Genomic DNA, 21,740 nt, shown 5'->3' with positions numbered 1-21,740 from the left:
AGCAATGTAGCTACACCTACAAGTACATACTAATAGCAACCATAGGCAGATTTTCCTTTACAGGCAGATGCATTCAGACCAGATTCTTCCCTCCACTGTGTGTGTATAACCAGAATAGAGCAAGCAATCAGGAATTTGAAACTTGCAATTCAGAAAGGCAGATTCATGTACACACTATGAAACTAGGCCCACAAGATTTACACACATTTCTAATAGGTTCATCACTTAGTATGAGTGACCCAGAAATACATGAAGAGAAGCTGTGAAGTTTACAATCTAAAAATAGAGAGAGTTAAGTCTTTATATGAGATACAAGTTAAATAAGATTTATATGTGCTTCTATGAGTGCAATAAGCTAAATAATTTGCCATTTCTGGCAGCTTTGCATTACTTGAGAATAAGCTGGGCTACAAATCTGTTACGGGTTTCTTGGCAGGTCTTTCCCTTCCCTCTGGCATGAGGAACACAGCAAGTGGCAAAGAGCAGGTGTGGCCAAGCTCTGCATCAAGTCCGGTACAGGAAACTGTTCCTTACACACAGCCGGCTCATGACTGATGTACAGATTGTGATTGCTTACAACTGTAACAAGTCACTGAAGGTCTGCTCAGCCCAACAATGTTTGTAAACTGCACAGATTCCAACACTGAATCATTCACCACTGAGAGCCTGAAGATACCTGGTTGTCATCCCAGTGATTTAATCCTCAGCAGTGCAGCATCTCTGTCTGCATTTTTAAATATCCACCACTACAGTTCTTACATCTGGTATTTTTATACTGCTTGCCAGATAGTAAAAAAGACCTTTTTATCACAGCTGCCTATTTTCTTTCTACTTAACATTTTTGAGACACCTTAAAATATTTAAAACTTCAGAGTATAATACCTTAACTTTACCGTCTTTACAAACGAATGCCCTATTTTTAGCAAATACATTTAAACAAAGTTTTTTCTCAGTAATTCAGGAATCCAAAACTAGATAAGTCATTTTCTTCTTAGCTCTTATGATCTCTCATTTAATGTTCATCAAAGATTCAAATTAGCCTTCAACTCTGAGAGCACAGTAACAAGTAAAACCCCATTGAGACAGACAGATCAAATTTGACTACAAGTTGCTGAGCTGCATTACGCTGTTTATCCACATTATGCAAATGTAATTAGCTCTCATCAAAATTACATCGCCTCCCACTAAGGATAACAGTGATCAAATTTAGATTAAATCAGGTACAATGGTACAGTACCCTTCCTTTAGTTGGGGCTACTGAATGAATATTAAATATTGCTCACCAAAAGAAAAAAAAGTTACTTCTTGAAAACGTTCTGCGAAATTACCTGCAATGGCTCCAGCTGTAAGGAGATTAAGCCCTCCCACATGGCCATTTTCATCAGCAAGCATCAGTTTACTATGAGCATAAACAGGAAAGTAGATTGCAGAAAAGGGAATGTCTCTGAGGAAACATGCTTTGGCACCCTGTCACACAGAAAAGAGACATAATACAAATAAATTTTGGAAATAAGGTTAAAATTGATATCCAGCAAGCAGCCTGATCCCAGGAAGGTCCAAGTCCTTTGATCTACCAGGTAAATAACACAGAAAATAAAATATCTTGGGAAACAAGAGATGTAGGTTTGAACTTGAAAAAGAATAAAGCACATCTAAATTCAGTTTCTAGAATGAAGACGATGCAAGGTTCCTGTCTAATTCCAGTAACCAGTACATAACATCAGTACCTAGGATAAATGCCTTTTATATAGCGTATGTCCAAATGTGATTAAGAGAGTGAGAAAGGTCTGTCCTTGTGTCTGCCTGACAATAATGCACAAGCACCAAGCAGCAAGACAAGTCCTTGCACGCCGTTTTTCCACCAAACACAAAAGCACTACCAAAATAGCAGTGAGGACTGTAAGACCTCACACTGATCTCCACTGACTGTCACCTGGTTGACTGAAGAGGCTGCACTGGACAGTCAGCAAAAAGAGGGAAACCTCTACAAAATGGGAGCCATTTAGTAAGGAGAAGATACGGAGAGACAAAGCAATGGCCTATGATAATATTGCAAGGAATAGCTCCTGGCTACAAACTGGTACTAAAGAGCTCCTTAACAGAACTTTGCATGCTGTAAAAACAGTGGAATACTCATAATTAAACATATCTAATATTCTCCTTTTAGTAACTTCAGTCATCAGTCTGTTACCAACTAAAATAACTCCCTCTGTACAAAGCTCGAATAAGCCCTTACATATCCAAACACCTCACGTGCATGCCCTGAAAGCATGTATGTTACAAACACACGGCTCCTTGCCCAAATACCCACCTGTGATACTCCAACCCAGATGCCTCCATGCAATGGACCCATCTGAGGCCAGTCACCCAGCAGTTACATTAACAGACAGCACACATTACAAACCCCATTTTGCTTAAGCAGAAGACCTGATAAAGTCATTCCTTTCATTATTTTCAGTCAGATAGTTTATGCTCTAAAATGAGTTCTTACAGTTATTCACAAGTGATAAGGCAATTCTAAGGAACAGCAGAATTTTTAGTAAGCTCAGTTGTTTAATTACTGCAAACTGAAATGCTAATCTTGTCTCATGTACCAGAACGCCTGTGATCTTCACGAAATATAATGGTCATGAATTTCATCTCCTGAATTCAAACCAAACGCTTCAGGTCTAGGAGTAAATTTGCACATTTTTATAGTATTATTGCAGGTCTATGGACAAACCATGTAAAACTATGTTTTGTAAATACACAGCTCATATAACTGCTGAATTTACGTATTACCCCTTGCACTGGCAGAAGATACAGGAAGAAACACTCTTCCTGGTTTAAGAAAACTAACAGCTTCTGCTCCATTACACCTGATATGTAATGATGGTAGTCAGTGTACCTGCGGGGAAGGAATCTGTTGACTGGCACTCTGCTGCAGTACAGTCTAGTGTGGGCTTTTCTTGTCATGGAATTTGTTATTGACAAATCCCAGCACTTAGACTCTTAAAAAATCTGAATCCTACTAAACTCCACTACTGTTTCACTCTCATCAAATTATTAAGACAAAGAGAATATCCTGCTGCAAAGACAACAATAGGGATAAGAGAGATTCAAAACAAACATAAGAAAAACACACAGGGAAAGCCAAAGAAACTTTTCACAAACCCCACCAAATGAAATGATCAGTGCCAGAAGCCAGCAGGTCTGCAATACAGGACTCCCTGCAGCTTGGCATAAAAGCCCAAAGGACAGAATGGGGGAGTATTTTTTGTATCCCACTGCCATTTATATAGAAGTGGGTTTTCTTCAGTTTTCCACTGTGGAGTTGCCCTGCAGGAAGAGATTGGTTTTAAATTCAAAAGATGTCTTTGTTTTTAACAGTCTTTGGTTCAACAGTGTAAAAGTTTAGCATAAAATGTAAAACAATGAAGCCATTCAAAGCAGAACTACATACCTTATAAAGACCAAGAAGGCCTAAATCTTTTATAACAGAGAGGGCACTGACTCTGGGTCCTGTAGTAATTTCTCCTGCTACCTGCAACCGAATCTTTACAATCTCCAGAGGATTAGTGAAGATGACCTGGGAAGCTCCTGCCTGCAAGCCAAAAGAAAAAGAAAGTAAATGGCATTACTAGAGCATGTGGTGACATGTTGACTTTTGCAAGGTGCTGAGTGTCTTCTCTTCTCACTGCACTGGCTGATGCTCTCATGGAAAAATACAGGAGACATCTTTTAATAAAGCACCTGTCTGGAAGTTAAAAGCCCCAAATCAGAAATCATGGGTTTGTATGAAATAAATTTTCACATTTATATCTTCATAGTCCACAGAGGTGGATTAATTCTGTCTGACTCTGCTTTTCTCCTTGACACCACTTTCTAGAAGTTGTGGCTGTGTTTAAAAGTCTATCAGGTATCACATGAAATACTAAACTAAACATTATTAGATATGTGCTACTAGAGCATCAAACACATATAAACAAGACCTCACATTATTTCAATAATAATTAATCATCAATGTGCAGACATGTTATTTGCATTTAGTGGTGATGCTGTCTAAAAGGTAAATTTGCATTTAATGCTGTAATTTTAAATTAGTAGAAAAGATGTTTGGAGTTTTGTTTAGCAGCCTTTAATTGTCTTAAGTGGAAACAAAATATAAAATTTAAATAGGAAGAGTAACATTTCACAATATGATACTAGACAGAAACAGGAGTCATATCTTTGAGCCGAGCATCACAGATTTGACATGCAGGAAATATTCCGTTAGCAGTGCTGAAGGACTATCTTGCAAACTTCCCCGCAAGAGCTGCTTCACATTCTACACTTTAACCGAAGACTTTCAAATATGTTTCAGATTTCTCCCTGGTTTGCTGTAGGTACTACCATTCACTTCTGGAGAAGTGTGTGGTTCATCACAAACCAGCTAAATTTTACTAAGTTTTCTTTCTCCCCCTCTTCCTAAGCCACCTTTTTTTATTTCAAAATTAAAACCACTTCCTTAAAATTTATGGCATATAACCACTTGAATACAGACAAACTTAAAAAGCATTTCTCCCATAATCTAAAAGCTCCTCTTAATTCTGATGGTATTCTCCAAGGCATCAAATTTAGTGAAGGAAAAAATGCAGAATATGTGCAATTAAAGCCTTTTTCCACTTCTAAATTGCCCAGAAAATAAACTCTCTGCGATGCCGGGGGTGTATGTGTATGAAGTAAAATCAATATATGCTACAGCATCTCCTGGACAGCACGCATGGTGTTCTCTGCTAACTGATTCAGAACTAATGAACACCAACCCTTTCTGCCCATAGGACAATCTTCCTCTCTCCAGCAGCTCACAGAATAAACTTGAGACTAGTCCTGAAGTAAGCCTTAGAAGTCAGTAGCTTGAATTATTCTAGACTTGAAACAAATGAGCATTGCAAACCTCAGCAGCTCCCATTGAGAATGACCAAGCACTTGGGTACCTCCTACAAGACGGGGGGCATGAAGCATCAAGAGTCTTCACTGATCAACCATTCAACACTTCACTGAATCATTACTGAGCACACTGCCATCCTCCTGTTGCAAGCCCCATTCATTACTGCATTCAATATCGACATTTAAAATCATCATTGTTATGGCTTTACTAACGCACCTTGACCCAAACAGTGGGAGACCAACCCCTGCATTTGATTAATTATCCCCACTGTAGTAGTTACTGTCTTCAACACTTCCCACTCAAATAATCAGTCCAGGTTGTCAATCTTCGTTTTATTCCCTCACTTCTTCATCCCTCTGACAGAAAATCAAAGCCTACACTTCTGTGGACATTTATTGCAACCACCAGGAAGATCACTAGAACTCCCAGCCCCTCCAAACTGATCCCCATCTTCTCTGTTCTTGGACTTACTGCACTGTGTTTACTCAGCCACCTGACACCACTCATGTCCAAAGCCATTTTCAGGCTCCCTTTCCTTCTCATCTTGCCTTTTCCTTCCCAGTTCATACACATCTTGCGTGCAAGATGAAAGGGCTGTCCTGCTACGCAAAATTCCAATCTCAAGAAAATTTATAAAATTCACAAGTTCTGTTAAAGGATAACAATTTTTTTTTGTTCATAATGTATTAAACAGAAAACCAATTTCAAATGCTTATCATCACCCTACATCATTTTAAAAAATAATTTTGATAGATAAAACATTAAGCAGAATGCTCTTACTATGTAACACAATGCACTACACAAAAAATAACTTCAAATTTAAAAGCTAAGCTAGAAATTCACTAAGCTAGAAACTCACCAGCAACCTGCCTATTAAATATGCATTCTTTGTTTACATACATATGTGAAATTCCATTTTTTATTTTGAATGTTATAAATTAGCGCATCCCGCAGAGCAGCCAAAATAAGTCTTCCTATTTGCCTAACACCCACCATAGAAACACAAATAGGCCATTTCGTAAACATTTCTATTTTCTACCCTGAAGTCAATCTTCCTGCAATTAACATTCTCCTCTCCTAGGTGCACAACTGCCTACCTTTCTGTCAAAATCGGCAACAGCCCTCTCCTGATACAGAAATGAAAAGAGAAGACTCTAAACACATTTTCATAATTTAGTAGCAAGACTAATTAAATTTATACTGTCACAAACGGTATATGGTTAATACAGAATTATATATTACGACAATCTTAATACTAAAATATGGCTTGATGATCGGGTTATTGAGCAAAATAAAAGGAAAACCCTAACATACGCTTATATTACCAGGAGAAAACCATTTGAAAAGCCCTTTAATTACATTATCACATTGAGTATTTTCAGTGTTGAAAACCTTCTCAACAGGCAGCTTTCCCAAAGAGAGCCATAACTGTCAAGATGCCCAGTTAAATACCCCTATTAACAACATGTACTTCTGTCCAAGTCCTGACTTTTCACACAGTTATGCCTGCAAAGTTTTCTGCACTGCAGTGATTTGATTCCTGTGAAGAGGAGCACTGAATTCAGTGGAGTTGCACGAATGAGTGAGATCCTTAGATATATCACAAGTACAGATAAGGCAAGCATTGATTTTAATACAGGACATGTTAACACAACAAAACTCACTTTTTCATTGAGTAAAAATAATGTGAGGGTTGTTTTTTGTTTGCTTGTGTTTTCTTTTGAAGACTTGCCTCTCTACGTGATGAAGCATGTGTGAGGCAGGGGATAGTGCTGCCTGGGGAGCAGAGGAAGAGCTCCTCAGAAGAGGAGGCAGAGGAATATGGCACAAAGGATCTCCAAATAAAAATGTACCGGCAGCATGCAGGGTTGCAATACAAATCTCCATGCTCCTGTGCAAATCACTGGCAATCATCATCATTCTTTTTCAAAGTATCTTACTTCAGCTGTCAGCTATGTATGTTAAATACACATGCCTATGTATATACACTCAGAGGTATAAATTGCAGTCCTTGATTTTCTTTTGGAGAAGGTGCACTAAATCTAGATTTTCCCCCTATAAAAACCCCTCTTCACACATAAATTACAACAGACACTTTTAAAAAGGTTGACAAATTTGTTTCTGAATGGAGGTTATTCATACACATCAAAAATACCAGTAATAAAAGCTTCTACTTAACCTTAATGTCATGTAAAATAACTCTACAAGGAGCAAATAAAGGAACTAAATCTGACAGCAAAGGTTATGAGAGAAAAGATGTAGTTTGAGATCCCACAGCAAACGCCCCATGACATGCCAAAGGCTGAAGGAAATACACAAATGACCCTGCAACATGAGACCTGTTGCCCTTTCCAATTCCACCCGAGAGGCAAATGCTACAACGGGGGAGAGGCCTATTTCGAGCCCTTCCTTCCTTCCTTTCTGAAACCACCACATCCTGGACCACAACTATGTCCCATCCAAGCAGCTAAAATAAGATGTTACTTAAAACAGTCTGGTTTAAAAACATCAAAAGAGCTTGTGCTTCTTTCTCAAGGCAAAGCTGTCATTCATGCACCTACAATAAGCTTCCCGTCTCTTTACTAAACAATCATTTTTTCCCTCCCTTTAAATGTCCACCGCAGAGATACAGAGAAAGCAGTAAAGTTTAATTCTGCTTCTAACTTTATCAGTTTAAAGTCCATTAAAAGTATTTTCAACATTCTGAAGGAGAAGCAGTCTGACAGCTATAATTCTAAATTTTTGTGTTTGTTAAACAAAACCAGTGACATTTAAAAATATTTTTTCAAAAGGAAATATTTGACACATTCCATTTGCCTGATAAGCCTATATATATGTTTGTAAGTATGTATGTACATATCTATAAATACGTATGAAAATTATTTTTACAAGTATACCAGAATATTTAGCCTAAATGTTAAATTTAATGTTCAAATATATTAAAGTTTTTAAATCAGTGGGAAATTTGGACCTCTCTGTGTATATATGTGCAAACACACACACAGAGGCACATATCCCAACCCCTAATCATCAACAGATGCATTGCCTACACCTCCCAGAAGGGTTCTTAGACCCCTTCTCTCTGCCTGGCACCCCACACTCTCTTCCTCCCTGCAGCACAAATCAAAAGCCTCTTTCTGATGAAACAGGATTCACCCATTCAAAATGCCAAGCATCGTGCACAGTGCATTGATGGGAAGAATCCATTTCTCCCTGTGTAACTCATCGGGATTACAGCTCAGAATCACAGAATCTTTGTCTACCGTTAACAGTGCTTACAAATCATTTACATTGCACTAGATGTCTGCTTCAGCATCACTCTCCAGCTGAGGATGAACTGATACCCTACAGCACCTTGTCATGCACGACGTACTCGCCTGCCTCATGTGTGAGCTCCTCTGAGCAGCACTGTCCACACTGGGTGTGTGCTCTCTGCTCCCCTGGCCGCTGTCGGGATGCAGGAAAGCATTGCCCAAGCCTCACCCAGTCCCCTGGCAACTCAAAGCTAATGGTAGCTGAGAACGCCAAAGGCAGGAATGCAGGCTAATCACTGAATTACAATGAAATGTAATTCAATTAATTACAGTAACAGTAGGGAAAGAAACTGTTTGCTCTGAACATGTGTAAGTGTGGATAGTGCTGTTGATGATTAACAAACCAGCACAGTCAGGAAGCAGGAGGCTGGGATATCAGTTTCATCCATCAGGGACCAGAGCCCTTCCATTGACAGGTATGACCTGACCGCTGGAGTTGAGCTGCCCCATGGAGCTGCTCTGCAGTTCTCAAATGCAACTCCAGCCTGGGAGCAGCTGGGAGCACTTGGGCTGTGACAGCGCAGACCCCCCGCTCCCCAGTGACAGGTACACTGCCCAGCGGCTGGCAGGCAGAGTTCAGGAGCACAGGGGCTGCCTGCGGGGGGTCCCTGCCCTGCAGCGAGGAAGGAAAGACAACAGATGGGCAGCTAACCCTCTCAACAGGCCACCACGCCAGCAGATGTCTTTGTTAACAGCTACCCGAATGAAGACATTTCCTCTTACTGGGAAGAAGAGTTTATTCCATAACCCTACAGGAGCTGAGAATAATTGTAGCCTGAGACATAAGATTTTGGCTAAAGAGATCCAGTCTCTTGGAGTTACCGTTTCTGGAGGGGGCACGTGCCTGTGAATGGTACAGCACTTCTTGCAGACACTCCAGAGCTGAGGATACCAAACAGCCTACGTGCGTTCTCTGGAATCACTACTGTCTTAATGCCAAAGGTTTCACCTGTCCTCATGTGTGGGTCTCAGAAGCCTGTAACACCACAGGTGGGCTTTGGCACAGCACTGCCAGCCAGGGAGGAGGATTTGCCAGCTCTGCTGGAGCCTTTCCCAAGCTGCCTCCACTTCCTCACAAGAATTTTTTGGGTTCCTGTTTGCAGACTGTGGCATGCACAGTGTGCTGTTGGATGGCTTGCGGGAGGGTGGGCCTTCAAAGGGCAGGAAGGCCTCTGCTGTCAACTCTGTAAAATGGCTGAAAATATGGCTTGCCCACCTTGCTCATCCACTACCAGTTCCATACCAGAAATGATGAAAAAGTGCATTATTCATGTTAATCAGGAGAAAGTTCAACACTAAACACAGATAAGTCATGGTCATAGATTCTACAGTAATAAATACATTTCTGAAAACTACATATGGGCATAATGCTGTTTCTTCTAATGTTATGACAAGGTAAAAAGCATGTTTTGAATTTATAGTGTACTACTAGGAAAATATTTAAGTGTCAAACAATAAAGAAAAGCCAAAAAAAACAAAAACAAAAACAAAAACCAACCAAATTACTCAAATCCAGATGCTGAAAATCATTTTGGCATATATAGAACCCAAACAATCCCAAAGCAACCCATCATTTTGTACTAACAGAGAGAGAAGGAATGGAATAAAGGAGAAATGAAGAAAGGTGGCATCACTCAAACAAAAAGTCTTGCGTGCTTCTGCAAAGAGAAATGGGCTAAGCTTACTTGTAGCACTTCCTTGGATGCAATTGCTGGTTATGTTTCATAATATTTTGTAGAAAAACAGTATTCAATGAACACCGGAAGTGCAAAGATCCAAGAAGGTCAACATAGAAAAGAGCTGTCACAATGACGATGAAAAGGACTGAGGATAAGAAAAATAAAGATTAACATGTCAACTTGCTATCGCTTTAGTCAACTTATACTTTCAGACTTTATAATAAACTTTATAGGCTTGCTAATAAAGATTTTGATATTAGGAAGAAGTGAAATTGCTAAAATGGAACTAAGCAGCAGTACGAACACTGAAAAATCATCAACTGGTAAGGAATCAGATAATCCAGAGAAGGCTACGAAGAAAAGAATATCCCTGAGGCTGCCAAATTGTGGCCAACTCCTCTCCCACATAAGCCAACTTTGTTTAAAATTCTCCCAGACTGAGTGATATAAGTATTATCTTGAAAAACGAGATGAGAATATCAGCTAAGACAGTCAGCTAGAAGAAAGGCAGGAAAGACAACAGACGGGTTGTGTTTGCAGAGATTGTAAATTTGCTCACCTTCACAGAAACATCCACATTTCCAAAAGCTTATCTGAAACTCAAATTTCTCCCCAATTTTTTTGCATGTTCACTACAGTAAGACAATAAAGTTGTTTTGAAAAAGGAGTACCTACCAGGAAGTTGAAAAGGCTCTAATGTAAATTGAATTTAATATTATACCTTTCAGTACAAGGACGTTTGATTTTAATAATGAATTTAAGCACAACACAAAGAAAAACACTAATGAATTACATTCACTTCTGTTATAAATGACCTGTATGTGCTTTCTGTGTTACTGAGCTTTCCAGAAAAAAGGGTTAGTCTTTTGCTAGCTATACCTCACAGCTGCTTTCTCACATTTCTCAGAAAATAAACTTTGTACACTGACAGGTGAAGACTCAAGCATGTACCAGGCTGCCAAATTCAATCAGGCAGAACTATAAGCAGCCTCCCTTCAGGGCTGCTTCTTTGAATTAAAAGTTTGCAGAGGTCAACAACCTTTCTGCCCCAGGTTTTGTTGTAAGCTGAGGAGGCTTTATACCAGCCTGTCAGCCTACTCAACTGGAAGTTATTAGTGTTCTCCACTATAAAAGGAACCTGACTTAAGCCTTAAACATTTTATAGGGTTAACAACTGCTGGGGAATCCCACAAATGAAATTATCCAATGTGCAAAACCAAGATAAATCTATCATGAATATAAATTCAAACCACTTACAGATTGCTAAGACATTCACTGAATTATAGCCCCAGTCTCAACAAAAACACAATTTGTTTTTGAACTGTATTTAGATGATGGATCTGTTTAGCATTTGGAGTAATGTATCTACATTTTCTACTAAGTCACTTAACCAGAAAATTCACCCGCTTCTGTTACCTGAAAGGTAAGACTACATCATTCAGCTTTCCCACATTTTCATGAACAGAAAATTCCACATATAGCAAGCTGAAGACTCCATCTCTTTTCCTTCTTAAAATCTTCAGCAAGAAATTTTTTAAACTGTCCTAGCTCTCCCCCACGCTGAAGAAAACTCAAACATGATCTCTATAATCCATTCTCACGGAGTACCTGTATCTTTCCAGACTAACCATGAACACCAACCTAAGCAAAAGTATGGAAAGGGAGAAAAGGGACCTTCTCTTTAGCCTTTTGTGAACAAAAACACTGCTGAAACTGAAAGTTAGAAAGTGGGCCAAATGCAGTTGTTCAAGCATGTAATCCCAAGGGAACTCAACTCAGAAGTATGCAAAGCTTTCCAAACAGGAAAAAGTACTTTTTAAAATTCTTGTGACGAGGAGAAAAAACAACAGTTCTGTTCAAGTCGACAAAGCACACCCATTAACTGTCATTCCAACTATACTGCACATGACCAAGAATCAGCTTTTTCTAAGAATACAGGACAGATACTTACACAGCCTCCAGCAAGGATCTCTGCGGGGAGTGGAATGGAACCATCTTTCTTGGTAAATTTGTCTCTGACAAAGTCATTAACCTAATAAAGATACAATACATTACACACAATTTTAGGTCATTTTTCCTTCTTATTAACATCTACCAAGTACAATTGTAACCACATATATTAGAGTGCTTGTAAGTGGTCATCTTTCACACATTTTAGGAAATAAATCCTGTGCACGTTAACAAACAAAAAGATGCCAGGGAAAAAAAAATAAAGATACGTACAGTTAGCTTAATAGCCTTTTCTGGAGCAACACCTATCAGTTGTGGTAACAAGCCTATAGAAACAAAGACATCGTAAGGCAACATTATCTTCCTAATAGAGAAACTAGTATATTATACGAGCTCTACAGAAATGCCTTTCTGCACATGGGGTATCCTTTGAGGTGGATGGAATTTAAGTATGTGATGCTGCTAGAGCACTGCATATTCTTACCAGTACAATCCTATACTAAGATTTCTGTTGAAAATGGTCATGAAAGGGGTGACCAGATCTGTCAAGTAACACCTGATGCTGTTGCCGTACAGAAGGAAAAAAAGGGTAAAGACTGAACATAGAATGTCCTGTTACACTAACTGGAAGTGGAACATATAACACAAAGACTGAACATGCATCTTGGATATGTCTGCTACATAAGTTTGTTCGACTTTTTCAGCTCCTTAATATCACTTTCTCATAAATCTTGCAATTACATTTTAAAATAGGAGAGTAATTGTGAGATACACACATGACTATGATAAATCATCGACTCACTTCTACTTGACTCACTAACCTGAAGGCTGCAGTCAACTAAGGATATAAAGGACTTTCTCTTGTTCAGTCCAACATGGTAGCATGCACTTCTCTAAAGCCTATTACTATAATATTAAGTATTTTTTATCTCACCAAGAGGAAGCATTAGTGGACAGAAACCGATTTTGAAAAGGCCCATGCTCCTGGAAAATAGCTGCTATCAAAATGAAATGCCATTTGACAAAAGCACATACACTTCTAGTAACTAATAGGATTAAGAAAAAAATCAGTAGATGGCAGTCTTAACTTCCTAATATACAAGAATATAACAGCATCTGTTATTTTTAAATCCACCTTCTTCACAGTCATTTTGGAACATGTATAAATTATAAAACTTAAAAGGCTTATTTTTATTAGAAGTGGTCACTACCTAATGTTATTCCATGGTTATGGAATACCAGTTTGCCCAAAGGGTTTGCCAGTGCACTGACAAAAAATCCCACATCAATTATATCAAATATCAGATAACAGCAAGAAAGCTGTATCAATGCAGCTTTCCACTTCGTATTAAGTGAAAAGAATAACAGCTAAAAATTCATTTAAAATGTTCAAAAATCTCCAAAGTACTCAGCCTGCAGAATTTTTATACTACTTCCTTAAAAGGGAGCTCAGAGTAAACGCACCTACATAGAAAGAGCAGCAGTTAATATATGCAGTATAATGTTTCCTTCCAACATATTACCTTCTGTGTGATTTACAGACTTGCTATGCTGAGGAAAGGTAGTTATTAAATACAAAGAAAGGTTGGCAATAACAAAAAGGAATGCTGCCCTCCCAGCCTGAATCGCGGATCTATCATGAAAAGAAAACACAGCTTTGCAGTGCCTACATTTTAAAAGCCCCAAACTACCAGACAAAACACCACAAGCCGATCCTCCCGCTCCATTCTGTGCGGCTGAACTGACTGGGTGCAGACACCGGCTGTGCCAGAGACCCTGGGACCACACGCCAGCTGGTGAGAGCCCTGAGAAGGTACTTCATCACTTCTGAAGTTGGATGCCAGGATTCAAAAGCGTCATAATTTTCTTGACGAAAAATCAGTTTTCATTTAAAAATATGCTCTTTCCAGTAGGCATTCAGTTCTATTTTTTAAACTGCAGTACATGACTACATTGTACCATTATATTACAGTAAAATTGGGACAATCCAGCTCAGGAATGTAAGAACCCAGTAATACACCCACGGGCCACTCCTACATGTTTCTGTTGTTCAGTTTAACATATTTCCACAGATCACCTGAGTCCAAGACCTTAGGAACATGCTGACCATTAACTGTAACATTTTCAAAACAACTACATTAATTTTTTATGCTAAACAATCTTAAAGACAATTATTAAACAGACTATTAAAAAGTTTAATAAACTGGCATTCTTTCAAACAAGCACATTTTTTCTGAAGTGTAAAGCATTGCTTTTAACTCATCAATGGAATAATCTTTGATTTCAGGGTGTTTGAGAAAGGTTAGAAAACAAAAATAAAAGTAACCAATGAGCAGTTTTAGAAGCTGCTGTGCAAAACCATGGGCGCGGGGGGGGAAGAAGAGAAAGAAAACAGTACTATACAACAGCACTGTAGAAACAGTCTCCTAAATGTAACTCAAGGAGTATTTGCCTCTGTGAAAGATTCAGCAACAAAAAGAAAACGCGTTACCAGTAAGACGTAATCTATGGTGATTACAGCTATTGCATTAACATTTTCACTGATATATTCCTCTCTCTACTCACTTGCATAGCAAAATCCTGCAAGATTACAAAAAACTCTTTAGCCAGGATCCACAGACTTCCACATGCAAAACCTTCCCAGATACTGTCCTTAAAAGGCACTGTCCAGTGTCCTCAGGGACAGAACACTTTGCAAAGCAGAAAACAAGCTGTGGCCATCACAGAAGTGAGCGACTTTGCTCCGACTAAAAAAAAATGTGTGCCAATGAATAAATACCTTACTGATAAAACTTGCGCACTCCATTAGGTTATGTGAAATAACAATTAAAAATAGAGAATTCAACTAAATATCAATTTCAGAGGACTGGCTAGCATATACTCTCTATGTAAGTCACATTATAGATGTGATAAAAACCCTTTCAGAACCTTCTCTTAAGCTAAAACAAGATATAAGATGGCTTTCAGTCTAACTAATGAAACTGATAAAAAGTTGAATTCCTAACCTGTATTTTAGAGGAGTTTTTTCTCTTTTTTAAAATTACAACTTGTAGGAGTTCCACTGTTGCTATTTTAAAGTATAAAAGAGCAACATATTATAACAGCAGGATGCAAGTTCTCATTCACAGGATAAAATCATAAAACAAGTCCCACTACCAACAAAAGTATAAGGCGTAAGATCTGGCATCCAGTTTAACAGGTATATTTCAAAATTACTGTCTTTCACCTTTTAACAAAAAATATTTGCAGTAAAATGAATCTTTCTAGCTCAGATGCTAATCTGCTCCTGATGTTAGCCCCCAGCCAAAAGTTTGTGAAATAACAATCATGTCCACGCACTCACACCCCAGAAATTAGGACTTTGAACAGCCTAAGCAGCAAGGAGCAAATCAGTAACAACAAAAAATGCCCAGTTTTCCCAGCAATTGTATATGATGAACAGTGCTCAAGGGAAGATAAATATTGAGCTCTGTGAAACAGAAGCAAAATTGTACATGATATGAAGTTCCCTTGTTTTCCCATAAGAAACTAGCTGTTGAGGTATTAAAAAAAGGGCAGAAAATAACTGACTTGATATATTTTTTATTCACTTACCTCTGTAAAGACCAAAAAAGCCTTCAAAACGCAAAACCTTTTTAAAGCAGTCAAAGCTGTTTTTATACATCAATTCTCCTACGACTGAACCAGTGGAGCGCTGATTCTGCATACGAGTTTTTACCAGGTCTATGGGATATACTGCAGTAGCACCAACAGCTGTAAGAAAGCATTTGGAGTATTATTTCTGCAACAACATTGTTAGTGTAGCATATAATTATTATGATGATTTTCTACAACATTTATTTAAACACAAAGAGTATATAAGCTGGTAAGATCTCTGATGTGCTGCAGTTAAGACAATACTGAAGGTCTAGAAAAAAGTCTCAATGAGAATGGATTACACTATTACATAAAACAAGATGTGTAGAACAAAGAAAACCAATCTGAATTACCAGTAAGAAAACTGGTTACTGGAGTAGAGTTTCAGAGGATTGTGGAGGGACACTAGAGCAGAAGCGATAAGGGAAGAAAAGGAATGACACAACCAAAAATGGTTCCACCCTCCAATTTTTTACGTGTATAACCAAGAAATGCAACTTCAATGAGATCAAGTAGTCTAGCAAGACAGTGTTAAACTAACCCAAGCTTGAAAACAGAAACCGGAAATATTACTCACCTCCAGCAATTGAGCCCAAAGTGAACCTGTAAGCAGATTCAGCTACCTGGAGCCAGATCGGTCTGCCTAACTCTCCATAAGATTGCTTGGTGAAGAAAAAAAAAAATAAAAAAGGGAAAAAAAAAATTAAAAAAAAAGAAGAAAAAGTGTGAAATCTGCATGGGAAAACAAAGATGGCTGTGAACTGGCTTTTATAACATTACAGAAAGAATCTGATAAAAATTGCTAGCTTTATGGCTTTATGTTAAGGAGGAAAAAAAAATACTACATAACTTCCATTATGCCTAATGAACGAAGCACATTTTTCAAATATTCCTCTCAGAAAATATTCTTCCTTTCATATTCCTGGTATAACTAAAAAAAACTATGGTCACAAAAAGGCAGACAGAAACTTATATCAACTTGCCTACTTTCCACTCTGTTGCCTTTGAATTCGTAAAGCATGGAACCCCCTTTTGGCTCAATTAAAATTCAATAATTCAAAAGGAATTCAGTATCTCACACACAGCATCCATCAGCACAGGATATATTTTAAGATTCCATATACATTAATATATAGCATAACTATGACATTTCATTATTTCAAAACAAGCAAAAAGTCAATTATTCCCCACAGTATTCTCCACAAGACTTTTTCAGGCAGTTGATAATTTACAGACACAACTATGACCTCACTCACTTCAATCACATACACTACTATAAACGCAGCAGTGTTCTAAATAAACACGAGTCTGCACAGAAAATATTTGGAGAGACTCATAATCATATTATTATGTGGTTATTAGAAACAAAGTAACTGAAACAAGACATAAGTGTTCACAAACTTGCACTAAGAAGCATGCAAGATGGGCCAAATTTTCTTCTGAACATAAATAATGGGATTAGAGAAGAATTTATATTATGCACCATAACCTGTCTGGGTTACATAAGTGGCCAAGATATTAACTGTTGAATTGCACATTAAAGCGGATACTAAGGCCCATCTCCCAAACACAAACCCGTTTTTCTTAAAAGCTCCCTGTACCATTAGCAGATGTGCTCCCAACAGCACAGCTGGATGGGCGCAGACCTCAGATCGCCGCTACAGGGGCTTTGTTCCAATGCACACGGTGAGCTCTCCACAAACATCACCACATGCACATCTCACAGATAATTCACCAGAGCTACTCAGCCAAGTTACATTCGGCTTATTGAAGCTCTGGAAAGTGGAATGTCCACAGAAAACACAGCATGTACCCTAGTGTAAGCTACTCTGTTTGGACTGGTACTACACTGGCTATACAAAAACCTGCCTTTTATTTTATAATGTTACGGTCTATGTAGGCTATGTAGGACACAAGCCTAGGAGATTAAGATGGGATCATTACCTGTAAAAAAACATTAATTATATTTTATACATTTTTTCCACAGAAGAAAAAGATATAACTACCACCATTTACTTGCACAATATAGCTTAACAGAGAAGAACGGAAAAATTTTAGGTAGGACAATTATAAGCTGCACATGTGGACAGGCATAAAAATGTATAGATGAAATGTACTGCCTTTACAAGCAGGTAGAAGCAATAATAAATCTGAAGAATATGCTCACTATTTTCAAAATGCTAAATTTTCCTATCTAAAAACAAAACCATCACCCAAACCACAAAAATAAATTCTAAAATACAGAGATATTTCCAGAGATATTTCTTTTTATTCATGTAAATAAAAGATACATGTAATAATACCCCAAAAAGGCTTAGAAGCAGGACTGGTTCTTCATTCCACAAAAAATTTCTCCTGTTAATGGTTTAGCACACCTGCTTCCTTTTAGCTGTTCTAAGGTTATTCCTTTTCTTCAAAGCTCCACACAGTTCTCATCAAAATCCAGCTGTTACATTCAGACATTAATCTTAATGAATACGTCACTGAATGTTAAAAATCAATTTCTTTCTGAAGGAAATGTCACTTGTATATTATTAAATAAGCGTTCACAAAGTTTGCAGTTTACTTGTGTGTTCAGATGGATATGTAAATGAAAGTAATTAATGCTATAGCTTTCAAATCATGAATATTTATAAACAGAAAATTACTGTAGCTGTCATGCCCATAGGATATTCAGCTGCTAGGCTTTAAGAAAATCTTGCACAATGAAAAAATTGACAATAAAGTAAACATGGTTGAAAGCAGGCTAATTTCCATTTTCACCACGTCTACATACAGTGAGTTTCTGTAAAAATGTAGATTTCCCTCTAAGAAGTAATTTTTTAAATCAGATAAATGTGACTACAGACTTGTTTTCATTCTCCAGGGACAGCTGGACCTCAGTGGGATGATATTCTCTCTTCCACTAAGGGCTATCTTTCATTTTGTCAATACAGTTAAATAAAGAATTATAAGGTTCACTTAGAATGAGGTCAAGTAAAAGATTGTTCCATATAAATCAAAGAAAATGAAATTACTTTGCTTTTTGCTGTCCTCCCTTAGCAGAGAATGTAGAATAGGATGAAAATAAAATGTATTAGTCCAAAAATGTGAAAACAGTATATTCTGTTCTACTGATGAGTTAAGCTTCTATCAGTGAACTTATTTTATAGCAGCACCAAGCTACAAAGGCAATTCTGAAGCATCGAACAAAGCAAGTTAGTATTTTGCCTACTCAGAAATGTGAGTGCCATGAAGACACTGATAAAAAACAAGGTTGGCAGTTAGGAATGTGATTACAAAACTTGAGAAAAAATATTTCTCATTGGTCTGGATAAACACTGTATACACATTTCTGCATCAATCCATTCCATCATTCCCATCAAGAACACACAGGAAGACAGTGATCACTAAATAGGTTTTGGACACTTATTTCGTTGGCTCAGATATGTCGAATCACCTGAGGACAACAGAGTGGTAACATTGAGAATAGGTCAGACACCCCATTTCACACCAGTTTGTTTCTAAGAGAACTGAATGATCCAATCCACCTGTAATAACAGTAACCAAAATGCACTCAAAGTCCCACACATGGGAGACTTGCTAAGTTCCGTATAGGACAATTTTTCAATGATAGCAGTTGAACTAATTCAAGATTTTCCTGTCACTGATACGTACACCAGATTCCATAGTGGCTATAACTGCTTAAAGCAACCTCGCTGCAACATGCATAAAAAGTGAGTTGAAACACAGAAGGCTTTACAAATACAAGTTTTCATTTTCATACAGACTCCTGGGACCCCCCAGCCACCAGCAAATACAGGACATTCACACAGTGAACAAGACACAGCTGATTTTGCACTGTGCTGCCGCTTTATCTCAGACCACCCTGCAGCAGTTCTATCTGTCACGGGTATCACCAGGTAGAGAATCTGAAATTCACTCTACGGGAGCCAGCATAGCCTGGGATGGCTGACAAAGGTATTGCTGCCAGCTGCACGTCCTCCTGCCACACAGCCCAGACAGCTGAGCTACCTCGGAATCAGTTGCTGAATCACTGCAATTCAGGAGCAGTGTTCTAACACAACTCATCAGTAGCGTCAGATTGCCGTCAATACTGAGCTGCGAGATGTGGTCGTTCAGCAGCTGATTCCTGAACTCAGCTGCCTGCATTCCACACGAGGTGTGGGCAGCTGGGAGCAGAACCAGCCCCAGCCAGGCTTTGCCCACTTGGGAATCAGCCTTCCAAGGTCCTGATAGGCACTTTATAAGCTCTTAACACAGACTGAAAGAGAGAGAATTGGAATTGTTTAGCCATTGTAAGAAAAAGAGAACCTTCAGGATGAGAAACTGTATTTACCTACTGCGTACACAAAGATGTATTTAGTCAGAACTATGGGATCGGTTCATACAAGATCTTAAGAATTAGACATCCTACTTCCCTTTGTATATTAGAGTGAAAGGGGATGTGGAGACGTACTTGGAGCAAAATGCACTGGTTCAGATGAACAGTGTTGTATTTTCATGTGTGTAATTCATGTCTCCTGCTTTCTGAATCTGCTGTGTAACTGTTTCAAGGATTTTCTTGACTGCATTATTATATTCACATTAGAAACAGTTAATGCCCCCTGAGTGACTCTCGTGAGAGCAGTCACCTCCAAAATGCTCCAGAAAAAGAATTTCCCTAGAATACATCTAGAATATAATGGAATAGAATATAACATTTCTATCAGTGGTATTTCAGATTCAACCTTAGGTGAAGGTTAAGGCAAAAAATAATTCACAACTTAACTAGCATTACACAGACCTGTTTGCAATAGAAAACTTTTTGGATTATATGTTGAACCAAAAATGTAGTGAATATAAACCTCCAAAATCTAGATTTATTTTTAACATAAACATGAAAGCTGTACCCCAAAAGTGAGCAGTATGGTACCCAGTAATGGTGGTGGAAACTCTAAATATAAACTAAACACCTGCATAATGTTTGGTCCTAAATCTTCGGTTTTTATAGTTGTAAAAAAAAAAAAATCCAAGCAAGAACAATTCATATTCAAAATCCTGCCGCACAGCCTGGGGCTCTTATGCTGAACTGTACACGTATATGTTTAATCAGGAAACTATGATAAATGTAAAGTTCACAAACATTAATGTAAAGGTCTGGTGAAACACAGGATTATCATTCTACTCCAATATTTGTTCATCTTCTAAGTGTACCCTTTCCATCAATCCAAATAAATTTGAATTCCCCTTCTACTGTTTAGGTCAGATAGCCAACAAGTACAGTAAAATTTCATTACCATTTTAGTTAAATGGTTAAGCAAATCATTTCACCCAATTTTTTTAAAAAGAACACACTTGCATTTAATACTATTATTTTTTCTTGTCTAAAAATATTTTTATAATTACAAAGTTAGATTACTTAATGAGGTGAAAGGCCTTTTCAAGAGTAAACAAATGTATTCCCAGCAAGGCATCCAAGTATCTATGCATGCTCGTATTTAAACAGGCCATCCTTCAATATGACATTTAGTATCTTGCTTAGACACATACTCAATAGTCTGCCCCACTTCTACCCTTACAATGATATATACAGCATGCTTCACTTGTTAGGAATCTGTTTGAAGTGTACTATTGTTATTTTTCATATGCAAGTACATGTAAACATTCACTTCCACAATTCTATTCTTCTCCCTACCTGCCTCTGGAGTTCTGCCAAGTGGTAAGGTAATGCACCTTCAGCCAGCGGGGCTATTCTCTCAATATCTGCCAAAGTCAAGCGCCTTTACACAAGGCAGAGAAAAGCAAATTACTGTTAGATTTTAAAACATCAAACATATTCAATCCAGTATTCCTGGCCACACCCCACAGAATACATCCTGAGTTTAAAAAAAATCATCTGTCACATTTGAACACGCATCTAAGAAATCTGCTACGCTGCCACAAAGAATGCTTGGAGATCAAAGGGCATTCTCTTCTCGTAGCTCGTAAGAGGAGATAAAGGGGGCTTGGATTATTCAGAAGCAGAATCTTTATTATTAGTAATGAGGAACATAATACAGAAGTTAAACTACTTCTAGGTGTTCCTACTTACAGTTTCATATGTGTTAAAGACCCATGCAAAACACCATCAATACCTAAAGTTAATAATACCATTGTATTGTGGCCTTTTGCAACTACTGTAAGGTATTTTGCTATTTTATAAATATATCTACAATATGACAATTAATAATTGTGCTCAATACACACAATTCACTTACAAAACCTGTGCAT

General features: G+C 38.0%; 1 protein-coding gene across 1 annotated transcript in view; it reads right to left on the bottom strand.

Moving 5' to 3' along the window:
- SLC25A12 (solute carrier family 25 member 12) overlaps positions 1 to 21,740 on the bottom strand; it is a gene marked incomplete at both ends in the record, with an annotated part of 49,325 nt that overhangs the window by 2,097 nt on the left and 25,488 nt on the right. Inside the window, 7 exon segments of the mRNA XM_080346925.1 lie at positions 1,329 to 1,467; positions 3,443 to 3,583; positions 11,854 to 11,934; positions 12,126 to 12,178; positions 15,447 to 15,605; positions 16,066 to 16,150; positions 21,166 to 21,250. Coding sequence (XP_080203051.1) covers positions 1,329 to 1,467; positions 3,443 to 3,583; positions 11,854 to 11,934; positions 12,126 to 12,178; positions 15,447 to 15,605; positions 16,066 to 16,150; positions 21,166 to 21,250 — 743 coding nt within the window.

This window comes from Nesoenas mayeri, assembly GCF_963082525.1.
Source record: "Nesoenas mayeri genome assembly, chromosome: 6".
Taxonomy (NCBI): domain Eukaryota; kingdom Metazoa; phylum Chordata; class Aves; order Columbiformes; family Columbidae; genus Nesoenas; species Nesoenas mayeri.
Note: the sequence above shows the minus strand (reverse complement) of the source record. Positions and strands in the feature narration are given on the sequence as shown.